The sequence below is a fragment of the Coenobita brevimanus genome, chromosome 77 (assembly GCF_032717465.1).
Source record: "Coenobita brevimanus isolate Jiangsu-jjx chromosome 77, ASM3271746v2, whole genome shotgun sequence".
In the NCBI taxonomy this organism is placed as follows: Eukaryota; Metazoa; Arthropoda; class Malacostraca; order Decapoda; family Coenobitidae; genus Coenobita; species Coenobita brevimanus.
This window is the reverse complement of record NC_137030.1, coordinates 1,752,169-1,775,068: the sequence shown is the minus strand read 5'-3', so window position 1 is coordinate 1,775,068 and position 22,900 is coordinate 1,752,169. Positions and strand designations below refer to the sequence as shown.

The following is a 22,900-nucleotide window of genomic DNA, read 5'->3' as shown; positions in this document are numbered from 1 at the left end:
TCCCCCACCCCCTCTGAACTTGGGAGAGACTGTAGAGAAATAATAGAACAACAGTCTTTCTCCTGTGACGTTTTTTTGGGTTAGACAGAGAACTTTCATGGACCCACATATATAAGTTATACTGGCCGGCACGCAAATGCATTACATTAGCAGGCAACTGTACTAAAAACATGTGTCTTATGGGACCTGAAAGGCAACTAATATTAACCATAACCCAGATTTATTTTAATTACAATCCTATCACTGTTACAGACAATCTGGGTATCAGCCAAAGAAACAAGCATCAATCTGGGGGAAATCCTAGCTGTTAAGGGGTTAACAGAGATCAAATACACCAAGTTCTACAAACGAAATAAATAAGTTGTATACACAAAATACAATAGTTTCCAAACAAAATAGTGTACTTTCTATAAAGAAAATACGGTACTTTTTATAAACAAAATACTGTACTTTCAGTAAAAAAAATACAGTAGTTGGATTATTGCTCTAAAACTACACTGGATGGAATACATTCTACTTGGTACTGGCTGCTAAGATATATAATTATAAACTACAGTAAAATATGGTGTACGAGTATAGGAACAATAGGCATTTCAACCCATTTATTTAAGTCATTTTTAATTCCTAACGATTAAGTTTAGTTTGAAGGCATCTGAGATTATGAGGAAGATTTGTCACACAATACCATTACCTGTGTATTACTAGTAAACTAATATACCACAAAACTATAAAAACAAGAATTACCGTACTATCTACCTACTACCAGAATTACACCAAACAAATCTGGTAAATATAAAGTTTAGTAAACAAATAGCAGAAAGAGGTCAACATTAACCCTCTCATAGTCAAAACAACTCTAGTAATGCCAGAAACTTTATCTGGCAGAGTGAGTCATTGGAGAGAGTTAACTGACAGTGAAAACTAAGATTACAAAGACAATATTATACAAGAGTTAACATCTACTGATAACATGGATTACCATATAAATACTAACTACATTACAAATCTCATTTAAAATATTATAACTGGCTTACTAACTGGCTGTAAATAAAAAAACATAATAATACAATATCTGGTAATAGCTGTCAATTATGTATCACTGTATGTGGTGATGGCTTAAGCAAGGCATTCTGTAAACACCTCAATTAAATCTCACACACACACACACACACACACACACACACACACACACACACACACACACACACACACACACACACACACACACACACACACACAATGAAATAAATGATGTTAAAGATGATGATGTAGTTTTTTGACACCAAAAAAAAAAAAAAAGTATGAAAAAAATATTATATATGATAGTGGAGATAATGATTTTTTTTTTTGCAGGTAATGGACATAAAAATCTGGAAGTATTATAAAGGTGAGAGTGTAAAAGAGTGCAAAAGAGGGATTAAAAGAACTTATTACATTTGTTCATGCTATCTGTTTTTTCTTGGATAGAACAAGCTTATGGGCTTCTGGCCTTTGTTTCCTTCCTTGTATTAAAAGAGAGAGAGAGAGAGAGAGAGAGAGAGAGACCCAAGTGTTATTAAGTGTCCTAAGCCACCCAGACCATAACCCAAGGAAATACCAGGTTGTTGTATGAAATAATGAATACTTCCACTGGCAAAATATACCTCATTTGCTGCAGTAATTTGTGATACAGTATATATAATTACTTACTGTAATAAATGATTGCAGCCTTGGCAACAATGAAAACATATTATCTAAAATATTCTCATTTATCTATTTACATTATATTTACACTTAACACTACTTATCTGACCAGGAGATTATAAGTCACTTGATTGATTATTTGAAGTACATGTCAGAGATAATAATGGTGTTTCCTTAAGTACATGTAGTATTTTATAAGTGACTGTCCTACTTATATTATCCTTCCCAGTACAGTAATCCCTCATCGATACATGTACACCTGCAAGATATGAATTTCAAAAAAGTTGTGTACTGCAGCTCTTTTAAAAAGGTCTTCCACAGTCATAATTTAACAATGTAATGGTCAAAAAACCCTTGAGTGCACAAAAAACACAGGACATTAGGATTTATTTATTTAAAGTGTATCTGGAAAATTATTTAAAGAAAAAGTTAGACTCTACTTTTTCCAAAACACACTTGAACGTCACATTATTTTATTACTGTTCAAACACACACACACACACAAACACACAGCCAGGAAATCAAGTACCATACCACATAAGACGAGGGATAACTGTGCACTGCAAAGGATAAGGAGTGTCCGTATAACTTATTCACAGCAGAATCTGCCTCATCAACTACAGACTACAGTACAGTATATGTGAAATATCTGCAACTTCTACATCAACTTATTAATACCATACCTATCCACCAAACCACCTTATATATTGTGTGTCTTTCTAAATCACTCCTACCACATGTCTCACTCCAACATAATCTACATGTAAGGCAGGTCATCAACACAAAACCTCAAACCCTTTAAACTGATGTATTTTGTATTTCACTGATGCTCCTACTAGAACTTTACTCACCACTGGAGTGACTATTCAAACTTTAGGTCTTAGATACAGCCTTCAATAATTCCTTCAGTACTAGGGGGTCCTTAATGACTTGAGGTTGCAAAAATAATACAAGGTGGTTTATAATGTTCCACTTCCACACCATCGGGCAATTTCTTGTGTGTTGCAGGGATTGCACAGTTGGTGTTATCAAGGTCTATCCTGCATCATTTATTCATTTCCTACTCCCACTGCCACACCACACCCACACCAGCAGACTGAGCTGTCCCCATAACACGCTAGATACCACCAGGTGAGTTTTTAGTATAGTGCTATTTGCAGACTACCCTGTGGGAAAAAAAAAAAAAAAAAAAAAAAAAAAAAAAAAAAAAGATTGAAGGGGATAATCTCAAATACTGTACTCATTATACTGGGCTGAGATTTATGATGAAACTTACACTCAATCCTTTGTTGTAACAAACATTTCTTTCTGTAGGAAGAACCAGAATTAGGGAAAGGTTCTGCACTCTATTCTCCTCATCCTTCCTGCAAAAAGAAAGCACAGTCACAAATGGGCATCTGTTGCCAGTTTTTCTGTTTTTTGTAGGATGGTCAAGGAAATGAAAGTGCGCAGTGTTCCCATGTCTCTAGCTGTTTCTTCAAAAATCTGTATTACTGTATTGTTTCTAAATCCTGGCCCAAGTCTTCAATGCCACATGGCTGCACACTTAACCGCAAACATACACTGGAATTTCAAATAGTTTATCATCCTTACGGCTTAGGAGACTTCTTAACATCTCTCCCCAAACAAATTATTTTGTCTGTTATACTTTAACTCTCTCATGATTGGGAAAACTCTTGTAGTCTACTCAAAATGATTTAATTTGGCTGAGAGTGAGTCAGATACCTAAGAGTGGGCCTTTTGCATGTGACATGTACAGTATGTTGATATACAAAAGATATATTGCAATTAGCACATAAGGAATTTATTACAGTGTTACTACTTTAAACACTAACCCACCTAAGTCCTGATGCTGTTGCCTTCACCATGTATTAGCTGTGTTGGCTGTTCCTCCTGAGTCTCTTCCTCCTCTTCCTGCTGTGCATTGTTATTTGCCTCTAGCTGCTGCTGCCACATTCTACTGTACACACCACCAGTTGATAGTAACTCATCGTGTCTGTAAATGAGTGTCACGAATATGAAATATTCCTTCTGCAAAATAATACCAAACCATTTCTAGGAGAGGGATGTAAAGCAACACAAATCAGGAACAAAACTTTATCCTTCATCAGTTTCAAAACTGAACTTCTTCATTCCTCTGAAGAAAGTGAATTGATATTAAGTCTGCAAATGTACGGGCCATTCAAACAAAACAATGGCACTGACCTGCCACGTTCAACCACACTGCCGTCCTGCAACACGAGGATGGTGTCAGCGTGTATGATGGTGGATAACCTGTGAGCCACCACCACCACCGTCCTATCCAGACACACTCGTTGTAGCGCCGTCTGAGGGGGAGGGGAAGCGTTATACTCCCGTCATTTTAACATGACCTAAAACTATTTCTCCATCCTGAATGCTAAGATTAACACTAGAATTTGGCACCTACAATGAGGACATGCTATGGAAAGGATGTACAGCCATGGCACTGTCTTTTTCTTTTCTGACACTGAACTACATGAAATGAGCAGTAAAAGAATGAAAATAAAAGCCAAATTAGTGTAAACGAACTACAGTATAGTGAGGTTGATGGAATTACAGGTAGTTTAGTGGCCAGAGCATCCCACTTGGAGTAATGGCCTTGCTTATGTCCAATCCCCAAGAGTAAAAGCTCTTTAATCATATAGAATCAAGAAAAGTACAGTATAGTAATCTAGTCATCTACATTTAAATATACTGGACTACAATAAAGGCAAAGTCTTTAATTCTTTGGCTAAATATGGGTTGTCTTTCCTGAAAAAACTGCCCACCTGAATATTTCTCTCTGTCTGCGTGTCAAGAGCACTTGTGGCTTCATCTAAGAGTATAAATGTTGGGTTCTTGAGAATTGTGCGTGCGATGGCCACTCGCTGCTTCTCTCCCCCGCTTAACTTCAACCCTCGCTCGCCAACCTAAGGGAATCGGAAAGATGTTAGGAATCATGGAGATGACAAGGAAATATATATGGCAAAGTTATAGTTTCAATGACGTGTGAATTACTATACATTGGTCTCTTTCTCTCATTCCTTTACTTTTCTTCTTTATTTCTTCTCCCTCTCTCTCTCTCTCACACTCTCACACACACACACACACAGACACACACACAAACAAAAGGCAAGACAAACAAAGTCACACTCACGAAAGATAAACAGCAAATATGAAACTTTTTTCATACTGATTAGGTAAGCACACTCAGCAGAATATACTGTACTAACCTTTGTCTCATACTGCTCAGGGAATGTGAGTATTTTGTCATGTATGTCTGCATGTTTGGCTGCATCTTTCACCTCTTGGTCTGTCGCATACACCTTGCCGTACCGAATGTTGTAACTGTTGGGATGTTGGGTGGAGCAAATTAGATGTAAGAAAATCAATATCAACATCATCACTCTCTGTGTTACTGTCATCATCCTTCTCATCACTGGAATGTCATCACCATTACAAGGCAATGCCCCAATAATAAGGGTATGAAATGAAAAGACTCTCTTGGGCAAAATAGCCTTTGAAGGTAGCAAAACTATGTGTCATCTACTGTAATTGGGGTGAAGTGAATATGGATCCTAGCCTCATCTGAATGTGAATGTAGTGGATTGCAGGCTGAAGGTAATCCATTTTTGCTTCTTTTTTTTTTTTTGTGTGTGTGGGGGGGGCAGTGGTGGTAGTAGACAGGGAAGAAGCTGAGTAAAGCAGAGCCACCCTGTTACATCAGTACCACCATGGAAAGACACTCCTCTCCAGCACCAATGAATAAAGGTTGGACAGAGCAACAAATACCACATAAATCAACTCACAAAATAGTTTCATTAAAAAGCACAGTATCTTGTGGTACCACTCCCATGGCCTGGCGTAATGATGTCTGTGTGTAGTCTTGTATGTTGGTGTCGTCAACCAGTATGCTGCCTTGTGTCACGTCATAGAACCGGAACAACAGGCGCATGATGGTGCTTTTACCACTGCCTGTTGGACCAACCTGCAAGGAAAAAGTTTGTCTAAAATGCACCTATGTCACCAGTTGTCATTTTTCAGAACCATCATGACGATAATCCTCTGAGTTCTATATACACAGAGTCCTCGATTACAGGTCAGTGATGTATTCCAATGTGTCAAAAAACTATCACAACATTTTTCATACAATGGGTAGAGAACTGTAAGAAACTTGCAAATCAGTTTTATATGTACTACTATAAGTTTAGCAGATATTTATTCTGTCTATAACTACTGACTTAATAGCAAAAAGGAATGTCAAAAAATGCAATGTAAAATGAAAACTTTCTGTATTTCCTGGACTTAGTAGCAAAAAAAAAAAAGTCAAAACACGTGATATAAAATGAAGACTTTTGTATCTCCTAAAGTGAATACAATCATTTGGAGAAAATGATAATGAAACATACTTGACATCAGCATATTGAACATGTTAACATTCCCATTTGCAGTGCTCTGTCTGCCTATAACTCACAATGGCTAAAGTCTTGCCGGGTTCAACAGTAAATGAGATGTTCTTTAGGATGGGTCGCTCTGGTGCGTAGTGGAACCGGACATTCTTGAACTCTATACGACCCTGTGGCAGTGCTAGTGTTTGGGCATCCTCCTGTGGGTAGGGGTATAGAAGATGTGTGAGAGGATGAGATGCACTGAAAAGTTTTGAAAATGCTGTGGGGTTCAAGAAATTAGGGAGTAATTAGAGGACAAAGTGGACTGAAAATTTTCAAATTATTGTGGCCTTCAAGAAATTGGGAAGCTGCAAGGCTTGGTGGATGAGTTTGAGAGAGTGTGTAAGAAACGGAACCTAAAGGTGAATGTAGGGAAGAGTAAAGTGATGGTCTTTGAGAGAGGTGAAGTTAGTGAATGTACAGCGAGGTTAGATGGCGAGGAATTGGAAAATGTGAGTACGTTTAAGTATTTGGGTAGTGTGATGAGTAAGGATGGAGGTTTGGAGGGTGAAGTGCTTGAAAGGGTACAGCAGGGAAGAAAGGTTGCTGGTTCCTTGAAAGCAGTGATAAGAAACAGGGAAGTGAGCATGGAAGTGAAAAAGTTACTACATGACAGTATTGTGATCCCAACTCTAACGTACGGAAGTGAAGCTTGGACATTGTTGGAAGGACACAAGTCAAGAGTGAGAGCAGTGGAAATGAGTTATTAAAGAGGAGCCTGTGGAGTCACGTGGAGAGACAGGCTGACGAATGAGGATATAAAGGAGCGTTGTGGTGTGGATGTGGATGTGATAGGAAGCGTTATCAGGAACACACTGAGGTGGTTTGGCCATGTGGAGAGGATGGAAAGTGAAAGACTGACGAAGAGAGTGTATGTGAGTGAGGTGGAGGGGGGAAGAGGGAGGGGGAGGCCGAGGATGAGATGGAGGGATGGGGTGGAGAGGTATATGAGAGAGGGGGGTGTGAGTTGGGAGCAGGGCAGTGAAATGGCGGGGGACAGGGCGACTTGGAGGCAATTTGTTTGTGGCCACCCCAAACGGGATTGAGGCGTCTGGCAATAGATAGATAGATAGAAAAAACAGACAGACTTAAAATTGTAGAAATCAAAGAGTGTTTCAGATGAGACCCACCAATACATCTGTATGTCCTCCTTTTGGGTTGGAGTAAAGGGAGGAGGAAGAAAAGGCAAGATGATCTGAAAGAGTGAGAAATTGCTACACAGTTGGAGAAACAGAGGAACACAGTAAGACCACCAGGTATCCATCAATTGGTTACATGGTTACCACTTTACTTCACAAATCTCACAAGCATGGCCACCACCCACCTTATCCACCACCTCCTGTTTCTCCTCCAGCAAGTCAAACATATTCTCCATGTCGATAAAGTTCTGTTGTATCATCCTGTAGTATGTGCCGAACCAGTTCAGTGGGGTGTACAGCTGTGTGATGTATGTGGCAAACAGCACATAGTCACCTACAGTCAAACCCTTATCCTCTGCCACCATCCATGCTGCCAGCATTGACCCAGCCAGCAGGCCTCCATTGATCACAATGTTTTGCACCGTATTGAGTAAGCAAAGAGATGCATTTGATTTCCACTCCTCTACCTGTGGATAGGTTTTCAGGATATGATCATAGTAAAAATACTTTCCATTCAAAATGTGGAACACTACTGTACATCCAGAATTCAACAAATTTTAAGAAACATAAGCCAGAGTTTAGAATACATCTGGAGTCCCTGACCAATGGTGTAAAGCTAATTATAGGTTAACATTTTTATAGATCTTAAGTCTTTCTTATAATGCTAAAAAATTATTGTGGTTGAAGTTATCCAAGCTTCAGGCTCAGCCATAAATGGAAACTGCAATAATCTCACCTGATAACTCAACAATGACTCCTTGTAGCGGTTAACTTCATAGTCCTCTGCCCCATAGTACTTCACAGTTTCAAAGTTAAGCAAAGAATCCACACCTCTGGACCGCTGCTCATTGTCAGCAAGGTTCATCTGGCGACGGTATTTGGTCCGCCACTCTGTTACTGCCGTGGTGAGGGCTGAGGGAGGAAAAGAAAAGGTTTAATCACTTGAATCTGGGTGATGTTCTTTTATTTTTGCTGCTACCAGACAATTATATTCAAGTTAAAAATGGCTTCTCATACACTATGGGGTTTATCTAACTCTTCCAGTTCAAAAAGTCTAAGCTGAAAAATAATCTTCAGGAGACAGCATGAAGGCAAGAATAAAATAAAAGGACATCTTCAGCCTCAGAGAGTTAAGGAAGTCTATTACATCATCATCATCATCATCATCATTGCCATACCAATCTGATATCCACCAAATGATGAGGTGAAGTAGTAATTCTATCTAAAAAAGCTCTGGTGAGGTACAAGAGAGGAACGACAAATGTGAGAGGACAATGTATTCTTTCCCTATGCTAAGAAAGGAAATAAATATGACACGCTTGCCACTCACCCAAGTACGATGCCATAGTGACAAAGACGATGATACCAAACCAGTAGTTGAAGGCGCTGGTGAAGTAAACAACTGCCACAACGATGTCTATTACTGTTGGCACAATGCTGAAAAAAAAAAAAAATTGATAAAAATATATATTCTGCCTTGCTATTGCCATGCTGGGACTTGTTTAAGTGAGGGAATTATACAGTAATGACAACTGCAATACTCAAACTGCCCATTCACTAGAATATAATGAAGAAGTTATGATATAAGCAAGATGATTTAGAAAGTAGCACTCACTTGAATATAATGTATGACAGCAGTGTGTTGATGGAGTTGGTGCCTCGGTCCATCACCCTCAGCACCTCACCAGTCTTGCGGCCGAGATGCCAACGCAGCGACAGGTTGTGTAGGTGACCAAACAGTTGGATCTGATGGAAAAATGACACTGACCTTATAAATGACACTTTCTAACCCGGGGGTTAAATAAAACTTTCATTAACTCCTTTCCAAGGCTAAATAAAATTACCTTGAAAGTTGCAAGCATAAAGTAAATATATGCTGCCATCAATATGAACTTGGTAATTACTCTGACAAAACATAAAAATGAGGCAAGACTTAAGCTCTTATGAATAAATTGTAGCTGAATGAGACACAAGAAAAAAGTTAGTCTGAAAATGCATCTTTTCCAAATGTATTTTTGACAGGGGTTATCCTTCCTATTGAAGAGACATGTCTAGCTTTATAGAAGAGATAGCATTATTTGTGTTTAAATTTTGCTATGATCAGTAATCTGATAATGAATATAACACAGTATATTGTATTCACTGTACCTGAAAATGTGATGAACGAAATATTGTTTTTGGCATAAAATAGGAAAACTATTTTTAAAAATCCAAATAATGAGCTGCAGCTTCAGATCAATTCAGCACCTCTCCATACATTCAATAAAGTGATTTGGAAGAGGTGCTAATGACTACCCTCGGCCTATGGAAATATATCCATTAATGGGAGTTGTTAATGTTATGGAACCAGGTTCACCTGGATGTGAACCCAATGGACTGCTGTAAACTGGCCATCTCAACAGGGTACTCACTATGATCTTTGGCTGACATTATGTTTGAAAGAGAGGTGCAGTAGGTGAGAAACTGTCATGCTGTGGGGGCTGAAGTACAGTGCAGGCACAGTGAAATGGTTAACAGCTGTATTTGTGTTGTAACTGATGCAACGAAGAGTAAATAGTAACACACCACGCCTCACCAGAACCCCCACACTAGTGTACTGTTGCACTGAGAGCCACAATAGGAAGTGCAGGTTGCTAAGGAAGTCCATCCCCTTCAATCTCATCATGTATTTTTTACTCTGTTCTTGGTACCTCCACACAATTCTGTTCAGCTAAGGAGAGACTTTTCAAATAACAACTGATCTCTCACTGATGAAAACTGGCCAGAGATGGCAAGAATAAACTACAAAAAGAGGCAACCACTAATACTGAAGGGGGGTACCAAAACAAGGGACTGTCTTCTCACTGGTTAAGGAAGCTCCCTAATACCTCTTCCTAAGTAATTTAGTAAGCTTATTATACCTTGCCGTTCTCTTCTGTGTTACTTAAATAATTCTAATATCACCATTATCTGCATAAGTAACGTGGTGTGAAAAACAATACTACCCAGCCGTATACAAAAACAGATCAGCAAGGAAGAGGTGTTAGGGAGCGACGTTAACTGCCAAGAATACAAACCAAAAATTAACCCAAGCCTTACCTGAACCTCCCTACTTGTGTACTGCTGCACTGAGATCCACAATAAGGAGCGCAGGTTGTTGAGCAAGCCCATGCCACCCGTACCTCCCCCCTGCAGGAACTTGAGAGCCACGTAGATCAACACATAGTCCCACACAAATGTTGGTTCACCTCCACTGCCACCAAGACCATCCACTGTGGGGGTAACAAGGATTAATATATAGGTATGTGTCCTTGTTATTGTCAGCTTTTATTATTGCAGATTTGCCTATTAACTCTCCGTCTGTCTGTCAGTCTGTCTGTCTCTCTCTCACGAACACTAGGTCATAACTGCTATCGTATTATGGTCCATTTGTTTTAATCCTACCAAAACAGTGAAGCTTTAAAATTATACAGGTGATGCTCATTATAAGTCTGGGCATTAGGGAATGAATTATCAACTCTATGCCCTTATATTTATGCTAGCTTGATAATTTTAGTCAATTCAGACAACCCCCTTGCAATGAATAGATTAATGAAGGCTATCTGACCCCCCCCACTCAGAAAATCTATCAAAAAGCTGAACAAAATCTGAAGGTATCAACAATAAATAGTTAAAATGTCACCAGATTCAAATGACTAAAAAAAATAATAATAATAATCAAAAAAATAATTAAGGTCAGAACTAACCAATCAGCTTGTAGTAAATAGGCACAAACACGTTGGTGACCCTGGCAATGAGAAGCAGCAGCAGACATACAAGAACAGAAAGCTGCAGCAACACACTCTTGCGTGGCCACATGAATGGCAACAGGATACGCATCTTCTTCCACGCACCACGCCATGTTGAACCCTGGCTGTTGCTTTGACCCTGCTGCTGGTCCTGAGAGGGGATTGCAGAATGATAATTAACCTTAACAACTTTAGACTACAATTTCAGACAGGATGCCTCTATCTAGGCTACACAGTAAACACCACCCATCCATACTTTCATACAAATACAGATTATTGGATAGTATAGACAGCAGTGCTAGATGTAATCCCAGGCTCATCAGGATGTGAACCCAGCATTCGGTAAGTTGAAGTTTTCCATTTCCTGCAGTCCACATCCTTCTTTTGATGCACTGAGAGATTTGCAGGATGTCTGTATAACTGGACTGCGGAGTTGTCCAGCTATGTCACTGCTACAATGTTATGGCATTCTTCAAATGCACCACAGTATAGATAGCACAGGTACACAATATAATGCTGAATCTTAATTTACACAGAACTTATATTCAACTCTGACATTTCCACAACCCTCACACACCCTCTTTTGACAAATGTTTGGCCTTGGAGTGCATGAGCAATTCACTGACCCTGACTTTATCTACTGTGGGATGACCATGATAACCAATGGTTATTTTTTTGTGGATATCACATTTTAACAGGTCCTCTGTAGACAGATTCTCCCTTACTGTTTCTGGACCTTATACTGTATATGAGATACTAGTCACCAATGTCAAAAAGCAGCAATCTTACCCACTCAGAGGCACATTCTTAATAGTGTGCAGTTTACATTTTACATGCAATCAAGTGGTAAAAAAAAAATTACTATCAGCCTAAAGGATGAGAATGCAAGCTAAATTATGGAAAATGAAAGTAAAAATAGTACAAGCTGATAGATGCACACCAAATTACAAAAAATGAAAGTGAAGGAGACAAAATATACTAGGAATGCATTTGTACGTACCATACCATATGTACGAGGGTCATAGCTCTGCCCCTTTCCTCCACCCCTCATGGTTCTCACACTACAGGACTTCCACACACAATACTTATACTTTTCCTCACCCTAACCTTTATTTTCACCTCCTTTACTGAGAGAGGTACTGTATTTGTTCAGGATATCAGCCGTTAAGTACGATAATGTCTTCTTATTTTCACTTCCTTTATTAAATGGGATACTGTTTCAGGTTTTCAGTTCTTGAATACCATAGTCTTATTATTTGCACTTCCTTTATTAAAACAGATACTAGTTTCACGATTTCAGGTCGCGCATATTTTCACTATCTTTATTGAGAGTGATATTTGTGTCAGGATTTCAGCCTTTAAGTATGATAATAACCTCTTATTTTTGCTCCCTTTATTGAAATGGATACTTGTTTTAGAACTTCAGCCCTTAAGTACAACAATGTCCACCGTATTTTATTCCTGTTAATGCCAAATGATTTTACTCAGTCCCAGGATACTTCTCATATTCACCTCTTCAGTGTAATGTTCTTTGTGTATTATTCTTACTACTAGATAATTTTACTGGGCTTAGAGACACCCATTCATTGCCTCTTTTATCCTGTGTTTAATGTCTCCAGATACTGTAATTTTGTTCTTGACCAAAAATATGACACCATTATGAGTGCCCCTTATGCTGACATTAAATACAATACCTCACTCACAAATCTCCACATCCAAGCATATTTTCCCTGTGCTACCAGTAGATGCTGTATTTCCTTTACCTAACATACACTGACATTAACTGAGGGCTGTTAAAATATGAGTAAATTATACTTTAACAATCTCTTGCTTGTTAATAAGGACACAAAATATTCCTTGTGTTTATGTATGAGACTGATAAGCCAATAAGATATCTCTCATATCACAAACTAGGCCTATTGAACAGAAGAGTTTTGTCTTTTAAATAACTATGAATTCAAGCATTATTTTAAACTCTCCCTCTGTAATATACCATATATGATTATCTACCTTCAAAACAAAATAACTTATCTATCAAATAATACTGTAAAATCTCTGTAACACTAGACAGAAAAGTTTCTGTTTTTAATAATTATGTCAAGTCCATTAACATCTTACAAAACTCTCACTCTCTACTACCAGATAATGACTTTGAACTACAGTGCTATGATCTCTCCACTGTATATATATGTGTGTGACTATCTCTATCCAGAACCTTCCCAGTGACTAACCATGACTCAAACAAAACATTCATTGCCTCATCCATAGTACTTCCCACAGGCCATTCATAATACCAGGGGCCTATGCTATATGATGAAAATGGTTATCTACTTCTGGAATCTTCTCAGGGACTCAGCATGGTTCCTACAAATTATTCTTAGAAATGCCTTGCCTCATCCACAGAACATTCCAGGTGTCACTTAAGCATCAATCAAAATTCACTTTTGAGTGCCGGACTTTCACAACTTTCTCTGGGGCTCAGCAAGCCTACTACAAATCATTCCTCTACAAAAAAGTGCCTTATTCATATTACTTACATTCCATGAGCCACTTAAGAGCCAAATAAAACAGCACTCTCCATTACTCATACCTTTTGAATAAATCTTCCTCCTATTTCTCCTCTACAAAATCTAAAGAATTACTAAATAAGTATATAAATTCTATGTCTTCTCTGACATCACTGAGTTTTAAATATTCCTGTATGACTCAAGGAACCTCAATATATTTTTACACATATATTTTTTGCGCTATTAGAACTGCACACTATCCCTTTTCCCTCAATCACTTCTAAATAAATGTTTCACAAAGCTTTTGAATTTTCAAAATAAACTTTCTGCCTATCCCTATTCCACAGAATTTCAGAAGTCCCTACATAAAATTAGTAAAAATGAAAACAATAGAGATCTGAATGAGAACAGATGAACTATGGGGGTTTGGGGCAGAGTGATATTTGTGAACACAAGAGCTAACAGTAAACTGAGACCATACACTTGAGGGTATCAGTGAAAGATTGGGAGGGTACAAGGTTAGAAAGAGATAGGGTGGGAAAGGGGAAGTGAGGGGAAGGGAGGGAGGGAAAAATGGGGAAGAAGTGGGGGAAGAATGAAAAAGTCAAGAAGATAGGTGCAAAAGAGAATGAGAGGAAGGGAAAAATGAAGGGAGAATGGAGGGAGAAAGAGAGGAAAAAACTGAGGGTAGGATGGACACAGAGACAGGAAAAGCAGAAAGGACGGAGATATGGCAGAAGAGAAGGAGAGAAGAAAGGAGAAAGGGAAGGAGGAATGAGAGGAAGGAAAGGAGGAATGAGAGGAAGGGAAGGAGGAATAAGAAGAAGGGAAGAAGGAAACAGGGGAACAAAGGAGGAAGTAGCAAAGGAAAAAAATGAAGAAGAGGAAGGGAAGGAGGAAAGAATGGAAGGAGAAAGGGAGAAAGGAAAGACAGCAGGTGGGAGGAAAACAGACGGCAAGAAGTGGTCCCCTGAGGTTTAAAGGTTAATATTCCTGATTATGGTACTGACTTCTGCCCCATAGACTTTGAAGAGAGTATTATGGGACTAGCTATCTATTGCAAGATGATAGAGCTCCTCCATGACTGAAAAAATATACCTCCAATCACCTAACCACATGATACTATGCTTTCTCTTAAGGGAATCTCCATACAGAGGTTTGCCCATGGTACAGCTGATGTTCACTAGGGACTGGAGGCTACACCAAGTGCTGAAGCAAGCAAATTGCATCCCAGCAGTTACTGGGAACTGTTGGGAAAAAAGATACCTGAGATGTGCAGCAAGATCTACACCAATATCAAGAGTTTATGCTTCAACTTTGGCTCTAAGTACTTATGGCTGAATGTTCCCTACCTAAGAATGATAATATGTGGCTGGTTCCCATGCCTATAGCTACACTTCTCTCTCATGGTAGTGTGTCTCAGAGCCGATTGTAGTCACTCTTGCCTCTTACCTAATGAAAGTTCCCTTCAATCTTATTCAAAATATCTGTGAAAAAAGTACCAACTGCAGCATCTTTAATCTAACCTGATGAAGATTCCTAATCCTTTTTCAGTTCAGGCAATGGCCAAGTGTGCTCTGACTGGAGGGATGAATTTGCTGTTTACTAATCACTCTTACATCAAATATACAACTCACTTAATTCCACATAACCATGGTTTAGTATTATCCAAACTGTGAGAGTGGTCTCGTCATCTGGCAAAAAAGTAACTCACTATAGCACACTCAACACTATCTGTCTATCTATCTATAGCTAGATGCTTTAATCCTGTATGAGGTGGCCACAAATAAGTCACCTCAATGTTGCCCTGTCCCCTACAACTTTGCTGCTCTCCCCCCAGTTTACACCCGTCTCTCGTATACCTCTCTACACCCAACACTGTAATCAAAAAATGCCTCCATGATCACCTAATATTGTAAACAGAAACTAAACACCTGGAGACACACAACTGAATTTTGCCACAACTGGAGATCTGTCTGACTGGCTCTTCATGTTATCTTTACAACAATGGTACAAAAGGTCACCTATTATTCCACTGTGTTTACATCACACTTGGATCATGTCTGTCATATTCTTCCTTGATGTATCTTATCAAAGAGCATCATCTATGGACAAAGCAACAGACTAGGCCTCTGTCATATCAAACATCATCATCTATGGGCAAAGAAACAGAGCATCATCAATGGACAAAGAAACAGAGCATCATCAATGGGCAAAGAAACAGAGCATCATCAATGGGAAAAGAAACAGAGCATCATCAATGGGCAGAGAAACAGAGCATCATCAATGGGCAGAGATACAGAGCATCATCTATGGGCAAAGAAACATACTAAGCCTGTGTCATATCAAAGAATATCATCTATGGAAAAAGAAAAATACCACGTCTGTCACTTTCCTCCTCCATCATAAAAGAGCATTATCTATGGGTAAAGAAGCATACCCAGCCTCTTATCATATCAAAGAGTACTATTTATTGACAAAAAACATATCAAGCCTGCCAAGCCACTCACAGCTTAGGCCTCCAGTACCACCCACAAGAGGGAAAGGAAAGTGAAAAGCAAAGGTGGTGAAACATTAGACAAACTTTTCTCCCAACCTGTACATAAGACAATGACAGTAGTAGTATTATCTACATTCACATCCTCCAAACTGATAACATCACTCATTCTCACACAAAAGTACCCTTCTTATCTATGTCCACAGCAACTACTAGATAACGCTTAACCTGGTAATTATGAGAAAAGACTGTTATGCGGAAGTGAATCATCATCATCATTATCACCATCACCACCATCATTAATAATGACAATGACAACAACAACACTTTACCTATGTTCCTGGCAATCAGAGTCAAGGTTGTGCTCAGTCCATCATCATCATCGTCACCACCACCATTAATAATGACAACCAAACTTTATCTATGTTCTTGGCAACTAATGTCAAGGCACTGCTCAGTCCACCACCACCACCACCATCATCACCCTAATTTAAAGTACTTTACAACCACCTGTCTGATGGAAACCTTCTGTTGTAACACACAGGAGGAATCCTGGGCCTCAAAGAGTGAACACTTAATCTGTGCCCAGTCAGACATATCAAATTAATTAAGTAAATATATAAATAAGCAATCAATCATTTCCTGTGGCACCCTCGGGGATGCATAGGGCCTCGATGAACTCACACCACCACATCCTATCTTGTGCTAACTCCTCAAGATCTCCCCAACACTCATCTCCAACTTCCCGTCTCATTGTCCTCACCCACGTCTCTTTTGGCCTTCCTCTACCTCTCCTACCAAGTGCCACCCACCCTGGTGTACCTCGTACTATTCCCTGTCTCCTATACACATGTCCTAGCCACTTCCATCGTGAAAACCTAACATATTCATTGACCGGCTGCAAATACATACATAAATAAAAAGAAAAGGCAAGCTAGACCTACTTTAACCACTATGCGCCAGGTGAGGATATATCCGATGCGAAATAGGTGGATCAGGGCCGCCGGGGAACGGCTATAATCACACACGCCACAGTTTGAAGTGGCTGCCACTTGATCTTGTCACCAAAGGGTGGGAATGGCCTCCCAGCACCCGAGGCAAGCATAAGTAAGTCATCTCTGTGATTCTGCCTGGTGTAGGACGATGTTTTCTCAGGTCTCTCGTCCAATTCCGTTCCTGTCTTACGTGGACCCATGCCTCATCCACCTCTGCTAAGCTTCTTTCCAAGAATACTAGGAATGGGCTAAGTGATAGTACCATAGGGCATGTCTTGGATGTAACTGTGTCTAGTATATCTAGTAATGGAGAAGTCATGACATTGAGAGCATAGCAGAAGTCGGTACCACATGCACACGCACAAATACAGCCTGCCTCGCGGCCAAAAATTACGTATATTCCTCACATTCTTACTCATCAATGCCACCATCTACAGACCTGGAAATGGTTTTATTCGCAAGAAGAAAGAGTTGGTGAGTAATGTGGCTTTTAAATTGTTTCCCTAACTGCTATACTTTCCAAGATATTAAGGTCTGAAAACAAGGAACTTTGGGAAAATTGCCCGTACTGAAAGGGAGTTGGCGGTATAAACAGCCCAGCGTGGAGAGGTTAAAATACCATCACCACATGGATTCTGAACCCCAGCAAGCAAATCATGAGGTGAACACAGTAACCACTAAGCTATCGTGGCTCCATGCTAAAGCAATTAAAATATTCAGTTGTATGTAAAGCATGAGAACTTTATTGATTATTGGAGTTTGCACAGTGGATAGGTAAAACAGTTATATTGCACTTGACATACTATCAATACCTATACGACATTACCTTCATGACTGTTTTATTACATGCATGAGTTTGGGTTGGGAATGTCTTTTTCATTTTATTTTTGTCATCTCCTGACAATTTCATTCAGCTTAGGATCGGCTTTTCAAACAGAAGGGGTTAAATATTGCTACTAATAAATCCCTTCAATACAAGAAGCCTTTCCCAAGTTAAATAAAACCATCTGGCAGCTGCATGAGTGGGCTGAAAAGAGACTCACCCTGACTTCAGTAAGTTGATAGTATTGCCATCAGTCTTGCAGTGGTAATCATTGCTGCAAGCACTAATGGCAGGGAAAGCAAGCAATATCTGGCACAGTAACTTGAATTTTTTTTTTTTCCTTGTTAGTCCATGCAAACAGCCTTCATATGAAATATAATAAAAATCTTCACACTACCATTCTGCCTCTGGTCATTTATAAAGGCATTATAGACAGGGAGAGTTATTTATACTGCATTTTTATATTTCTACTCAAGTGCAACAACAGTATAAAGATTTACACTACTATACTGTACTTCCTACTACAAGACAAACTACTGTATATGTACACAGAGGTACACATGATCAAAAAAGTATTGCACAATATCCACTGATATCAGTGTAACTTGTGACATCCCCATGAAGAATAATATATTACCACTTGAATGTGTGCATGGTATAAATACTGACTAGAAAATGTCAGAAGGAAATGATATACAGTATGGCATCCTCATGATAGCAGGTTTACAAATGTCGAGTACAACCACTGGGCATTTAGCAACTGTCACTTTTTGTTGTGTGAGACAGTTTGGTGCAAACAGTGGATACATAATCTTTTTATCATGTGTACTATCTAGTGTACATGCAATATTGCAAAGTTGATATACAGGCATACAATGTAAGTGAGGATTAGTAAAACACAGCTACCAGTAACTGACCACTACATAAAAATATATAATGTATATCTTTACACAACAAATCTAAAACTTCTAACAAAATACTTATAAACTTGTTCATATGGCATGCATGACTACCATACAGACCAGTAGGTATTGTAGGCAACAAACAGAGGTATAAATATCTGGGTTATATATTAAATTACATACAGTTCTGTAACTTAGAAGTATTCTTCCAGTTAGTCCTGAGATAAGCATTAAGTAAAAATAAAGCTATTTTACATACCACAGCACCTTTACAGCACAAAAGCTCACTATAACTAATGAACTGGAGAAGACCAAGCTTTCTAAAAGCAAAACTCTGGTAGGAGAGAGAGTTGTCACTGTGCTTAGAGTTAGGGGGATATACCGTTTCTGACATCAGTCTAACATAAATCCAAAATAACGTGGCGTTAAGTATGAGCAGAGAAGCTAAACTCAACTGAAATACTGAAAACAATGGTGACTGACAGACGGATAGAGAAATAGACAGACAGACAGATAAATAGACAACATATGGCTATTCCACATCTACAGATACTGCCATGGGATAATTGAGAAAAGCGAAAGCAATAAATTATGCTGCAGCTGCCACTACATTCATAAACTCAACCTCTTCAAGTGTGTTAGTGATGGAGAGGAATGCCTTCATGTGGTGGTGCTGATATAATGAGGTCACTCATCAACCTGGCCATACAAACATCTTTCAACTGCTTCCCTATCCCCCCAAAAGAGGATGGTGTATGGTTGGAGGATGAAGTCAGCCTGTAGTCCACCAGGTTCATGTTTCAGATGAACCTTCAGTTACTACTGCTACTACTACTAAACTTCTTGTGTATGTCAGGGTGAAGGGTTTAAACAGGAAGGAACAACAGCTAAACTGTAGTAGTAGTAGTTGTAGCTCCAGGTTCATCTGAAATGTGAACCCAGTGGACTGCTGCTGAAGCTGCCCAACTCCAGCAGTCAACCATCCTCCTTTGAGGGGACAGGAAGGGGGATGAGGAAAGCTCCACCTCTGGGCAACTACACAGCCCAGCTACATCAGTGCCACCACATAAGGCATCTCTCTCCAGCAACACACTACAATATACAATAAAACAAAAAGGCTTTCATTAACCTTCTGTATATGAGACATCCTTCCCAATCTGAATTAATTATTGGGAGGTGGCAACACTAAATTAATTAAACAGATCATCAGATTCAAGTTAGGAAAAGAAGGAACACATAAAACAAAATCCTGTACATAAATTTCATAGAGATTATTCCAGCATTAAAAAGAAAGAGAAAAAAAGTGAAAAGGCAAGCAATCAACTGAATAGCAAGAAAGATTAGTTCGGCATTTAATAGAAAAGAATGAACACAAGTTTTAACAAATGCATATACAAAAAAGTTTAGTCCAAAATAATAAACAGGCAAAGAAAAAAAAATGTTAATCTGCACATAAAATAAAGATCAGTCCAACATCTAAATAGATACAATGTATGTATATACATACATACATCATCTAATCCCGTGTTGCCCCATGTGGAGTGTAGGAGCCCAGGGCTAGGCAGGTTGGTCCTGACATTTAGGATGAGAAAGACAAGTCTCACTCATCCATGGGTGGTGTAATGTGAGCAATAAATCCCAACCACCACTTGGATATAAACCTACATAGGCTCAATCCAGTCTAAGCGCCTTAATCACCCACTAAACCACCAGGCGTCATAGTTTAATTACTGGTACAGTATATGGTTACCACCCAGTGCAGTAAATGGTTTCCTGGTGTACAGGAAACCATTTGGCTTATCACTCAATGAAGAGTCACCCACAGACAGAAGGAAGAGGAAAGAGGAAGGAGAGAATGACAGAAGAGGAAGGAAGGAAAGAAGGAAGGGAGGAACAGGCAGTCACCTGAGAGCAGCATTATATCAAGTGAGTGGATGGTGAGTGCCCACACCTACCAGTAAACTACACTGAAAAAAAATTGTTAGCATAATAAAAACAAATTAAATATAAATAGTTCAGCATTAAAAAAAAAAAAAATCAATTACACTTTTAACAGCAGGAAATCAGTCTAGGTCATGCACTACAAGTCAAGCTAGGCCACCACCAATAATGCAAGAATTAGCAGAAGATTGGCAACTCAGAAGAATGGGTGCTCTTCCTCACTCACATCCTCAACCTCGGAACTGTTGATGGTTCCGCCAAAGTTGACGTAGTCGCGGAGGGTGGAGATCCCCGGTGCTTTGAGACCCAGGATGAACAGGAGACAGGCGCAGGTGTAGCGTAGGAGGAATAGGGTGAACTCTAACTTGTCTGTCACCCTGCAAAGAAAAAAAAAATGTATGTACACCAGACAATGAACAGGGTGATCAGCAAAATGAAAGATTTGTTAGCAGAGTTCAGTGACTTCAGAGGTGCTGAAGAGGAACTGCTTTATGCACTGGCACCAACAGCATCTGGGCAGCTCTGTTGCCTAGTTATACAAACATCCCTCAACTTCCTCCCTATCCCAAAAAAGGAAAATGATGAAGGGCTGCATTATCCTGCAATCCGATGGATTTACATCCAGAAAAACAACAACTGCTGAGAATCTGAATTTGCTACCTGGTGATACACTTTACATCTGCTACATCCACATGATGATACTCAGCTTAAGAGACCCCATAAAACTGAGATGTAAATGAAAGCAATGTATAAGACCCAAGTCATAGAAGTATCCCTCATATTGAATAAACTCATTGGGAAACAGCATGAATAGATACCGGTGAAGCATTAACCCTTTCACACACAGCCATGTTTTTCCAGCAAAACTTACGTGGACAGATCAAACCACCAGTCCTCATTACGCAGATTCAAGAATGCCAAATTCTCACTGACAAACACCAGCGTCCAAAACACAAGCAGTACAACGCCATGGCCTCTGGTGGGTACAGTGGGCAGGAGGTAGTCTCGCTCCAGAAACACTATACGCAGGGATAGTGGCCAGCTGACTAGGTTGGCCACAAAGTAGATGATCATGTACCCATATAGCTTTCTGTCACCTGGAAAAGATAATGTTGGGATCAGTTTTAGCACATTAATTATATAAAACATTTTGAGGTGAAGAGAGAGAGCAGCCAAATGGCAGAGGATAGAGTGACATGGATGCAATTCATTTGTGGCCATCCCTTACAAGATTATGGCATCTGGCAACAAATGAATAGACTGATAAGTCTTGTTAAATATCATCTTTTAAGATCTTTTTGCTAAATATCCAGTCAGTAAATCACCCCCCCCCCCCAAAAAAAAAGGCCAATTAAAGTTAACTATCCATGTACTACCTACTAAGCAGATTTGCCAAGACGCCTTCACTTGGTGGCACTGATATAACTGAGTGGCTCCACTGTGCAGTCATGGAAACATCCTTCAACAACTTCCTATTCCCCAAAAGGAAGATGGAAGACTGCAGCAGAAGGGCAACTTCAGCTGGCAGTCATTCATTATCGTACAATATCATTCTAAGCTTACTTAAAGTGTGTTTTGTGATGATTTACTCATCCCAGAAAGAATGCAGCCAGCAAAGTTGAGGGCACGAAAGACATGGGCGTATTTATGATGTGTGATCACAATTTTTATCATCATCATTACTGCTATTATAATTACTGTATTAATCTTATTTATTATGTATTATTACACCTTACCTATGACAGTGGTTTGCAAGATCAGCCTGGCCACGATAATTCCCAGCATCATCAGTGACAACCCCACCTGTACCCCAAACAACACAGACTTGGGCCTCAGGTACTGGTCCGTTGCTGTGGCATACTTGCGGTAGAACATCCACTGAGCCAGACCAAACACCAGGATAAACAGAGAATAAACAGCCGAGGAAACGGTGTCAAGGAAGCAGTGTGAGATGCCATGGTTCACCCAGATGTGACTGAAGGTGATGTTGGGTGGACAGTACAGCATCTTAGCTACAGGAAAATAAATAAATAAACAAATAAATAAATACACAAACAATTAGTGATCCAAGAAACACAGCAATCATCATCATCATCATCTTTATGTCTACATGGCTGAAAGTTATGTAAGGTGAACAATACAGCACCTTGGCTACAGTATTGAAATAATGATAAATAAAGTGATTTTCTGATTTATGA

General features: G+C 39.3%; 1 protein-coding gene across 1 annotated transcript; it reads right to left on the bottom strand.

Annotated features, from left to right (window-relative positions):
- Nucleotides 1-3,032: 3,032 nt before the first annotated feature.
- Hmt-1 (ABC transporter ATP-binding protein/permease Hmt-1) lies at nt 3,033-22,709 on the bottom strand. The gene is made up of 16 exons (XM_080279214.1): nt 22,439-22,709; nt 21,574-21,799; nt 20,929-21,079; nt 10,996-11,188; nt 10,349-10,521; nt 8,886-9,016; nt 8,601-8,707; nt 8,007-8,182; nt 7,456-7,737; nt 6,158-6,289; nt 5,493-5,671; nt 4,917-5,031; nt 4,473-4,613; nt 3,889-4,010; nt 3,523-3,679; nt 3,033-3,047 (listed from the first exon to the last, which is right to left on the bottom strand). The coding sequence occupies exons 1-15, from the start codon at nt 22,707-22,709 to the stop codon at nt 3,523-3,525; spliced, it is 2,556 nt and encodes an 851-aa protein (XP_080135340.1). The 3' UTR covers nt 3,033-3,047.
- Between the last annotated feature and the right edge of the window lie 191 nt (nt 22,710-22,900).

Coding starts and splice junctions, on each gene's coding strand:
- Hmt-1 (XM_080279214.1), bottom strand. CDS start 22,709: ATGCTGTACTGTCCACCCAACATCACCTTCAGTCACATCTGGGTGAAC. Junction 9,017..10,348: donor ACACAAGTAGGGAGGTTCAG/GTAAGGCTTGGG, acceptor TTTTTCCATCAG/ATCCAACTGTTTGGTCACCT. Junction 4,011..4,472: donor AGACAGAGAGAAATATTCAG/GTGGGCAGTTTT, acceptor CCTCCCCCTCAG/ACGGCGCTACAACGAGTGTG.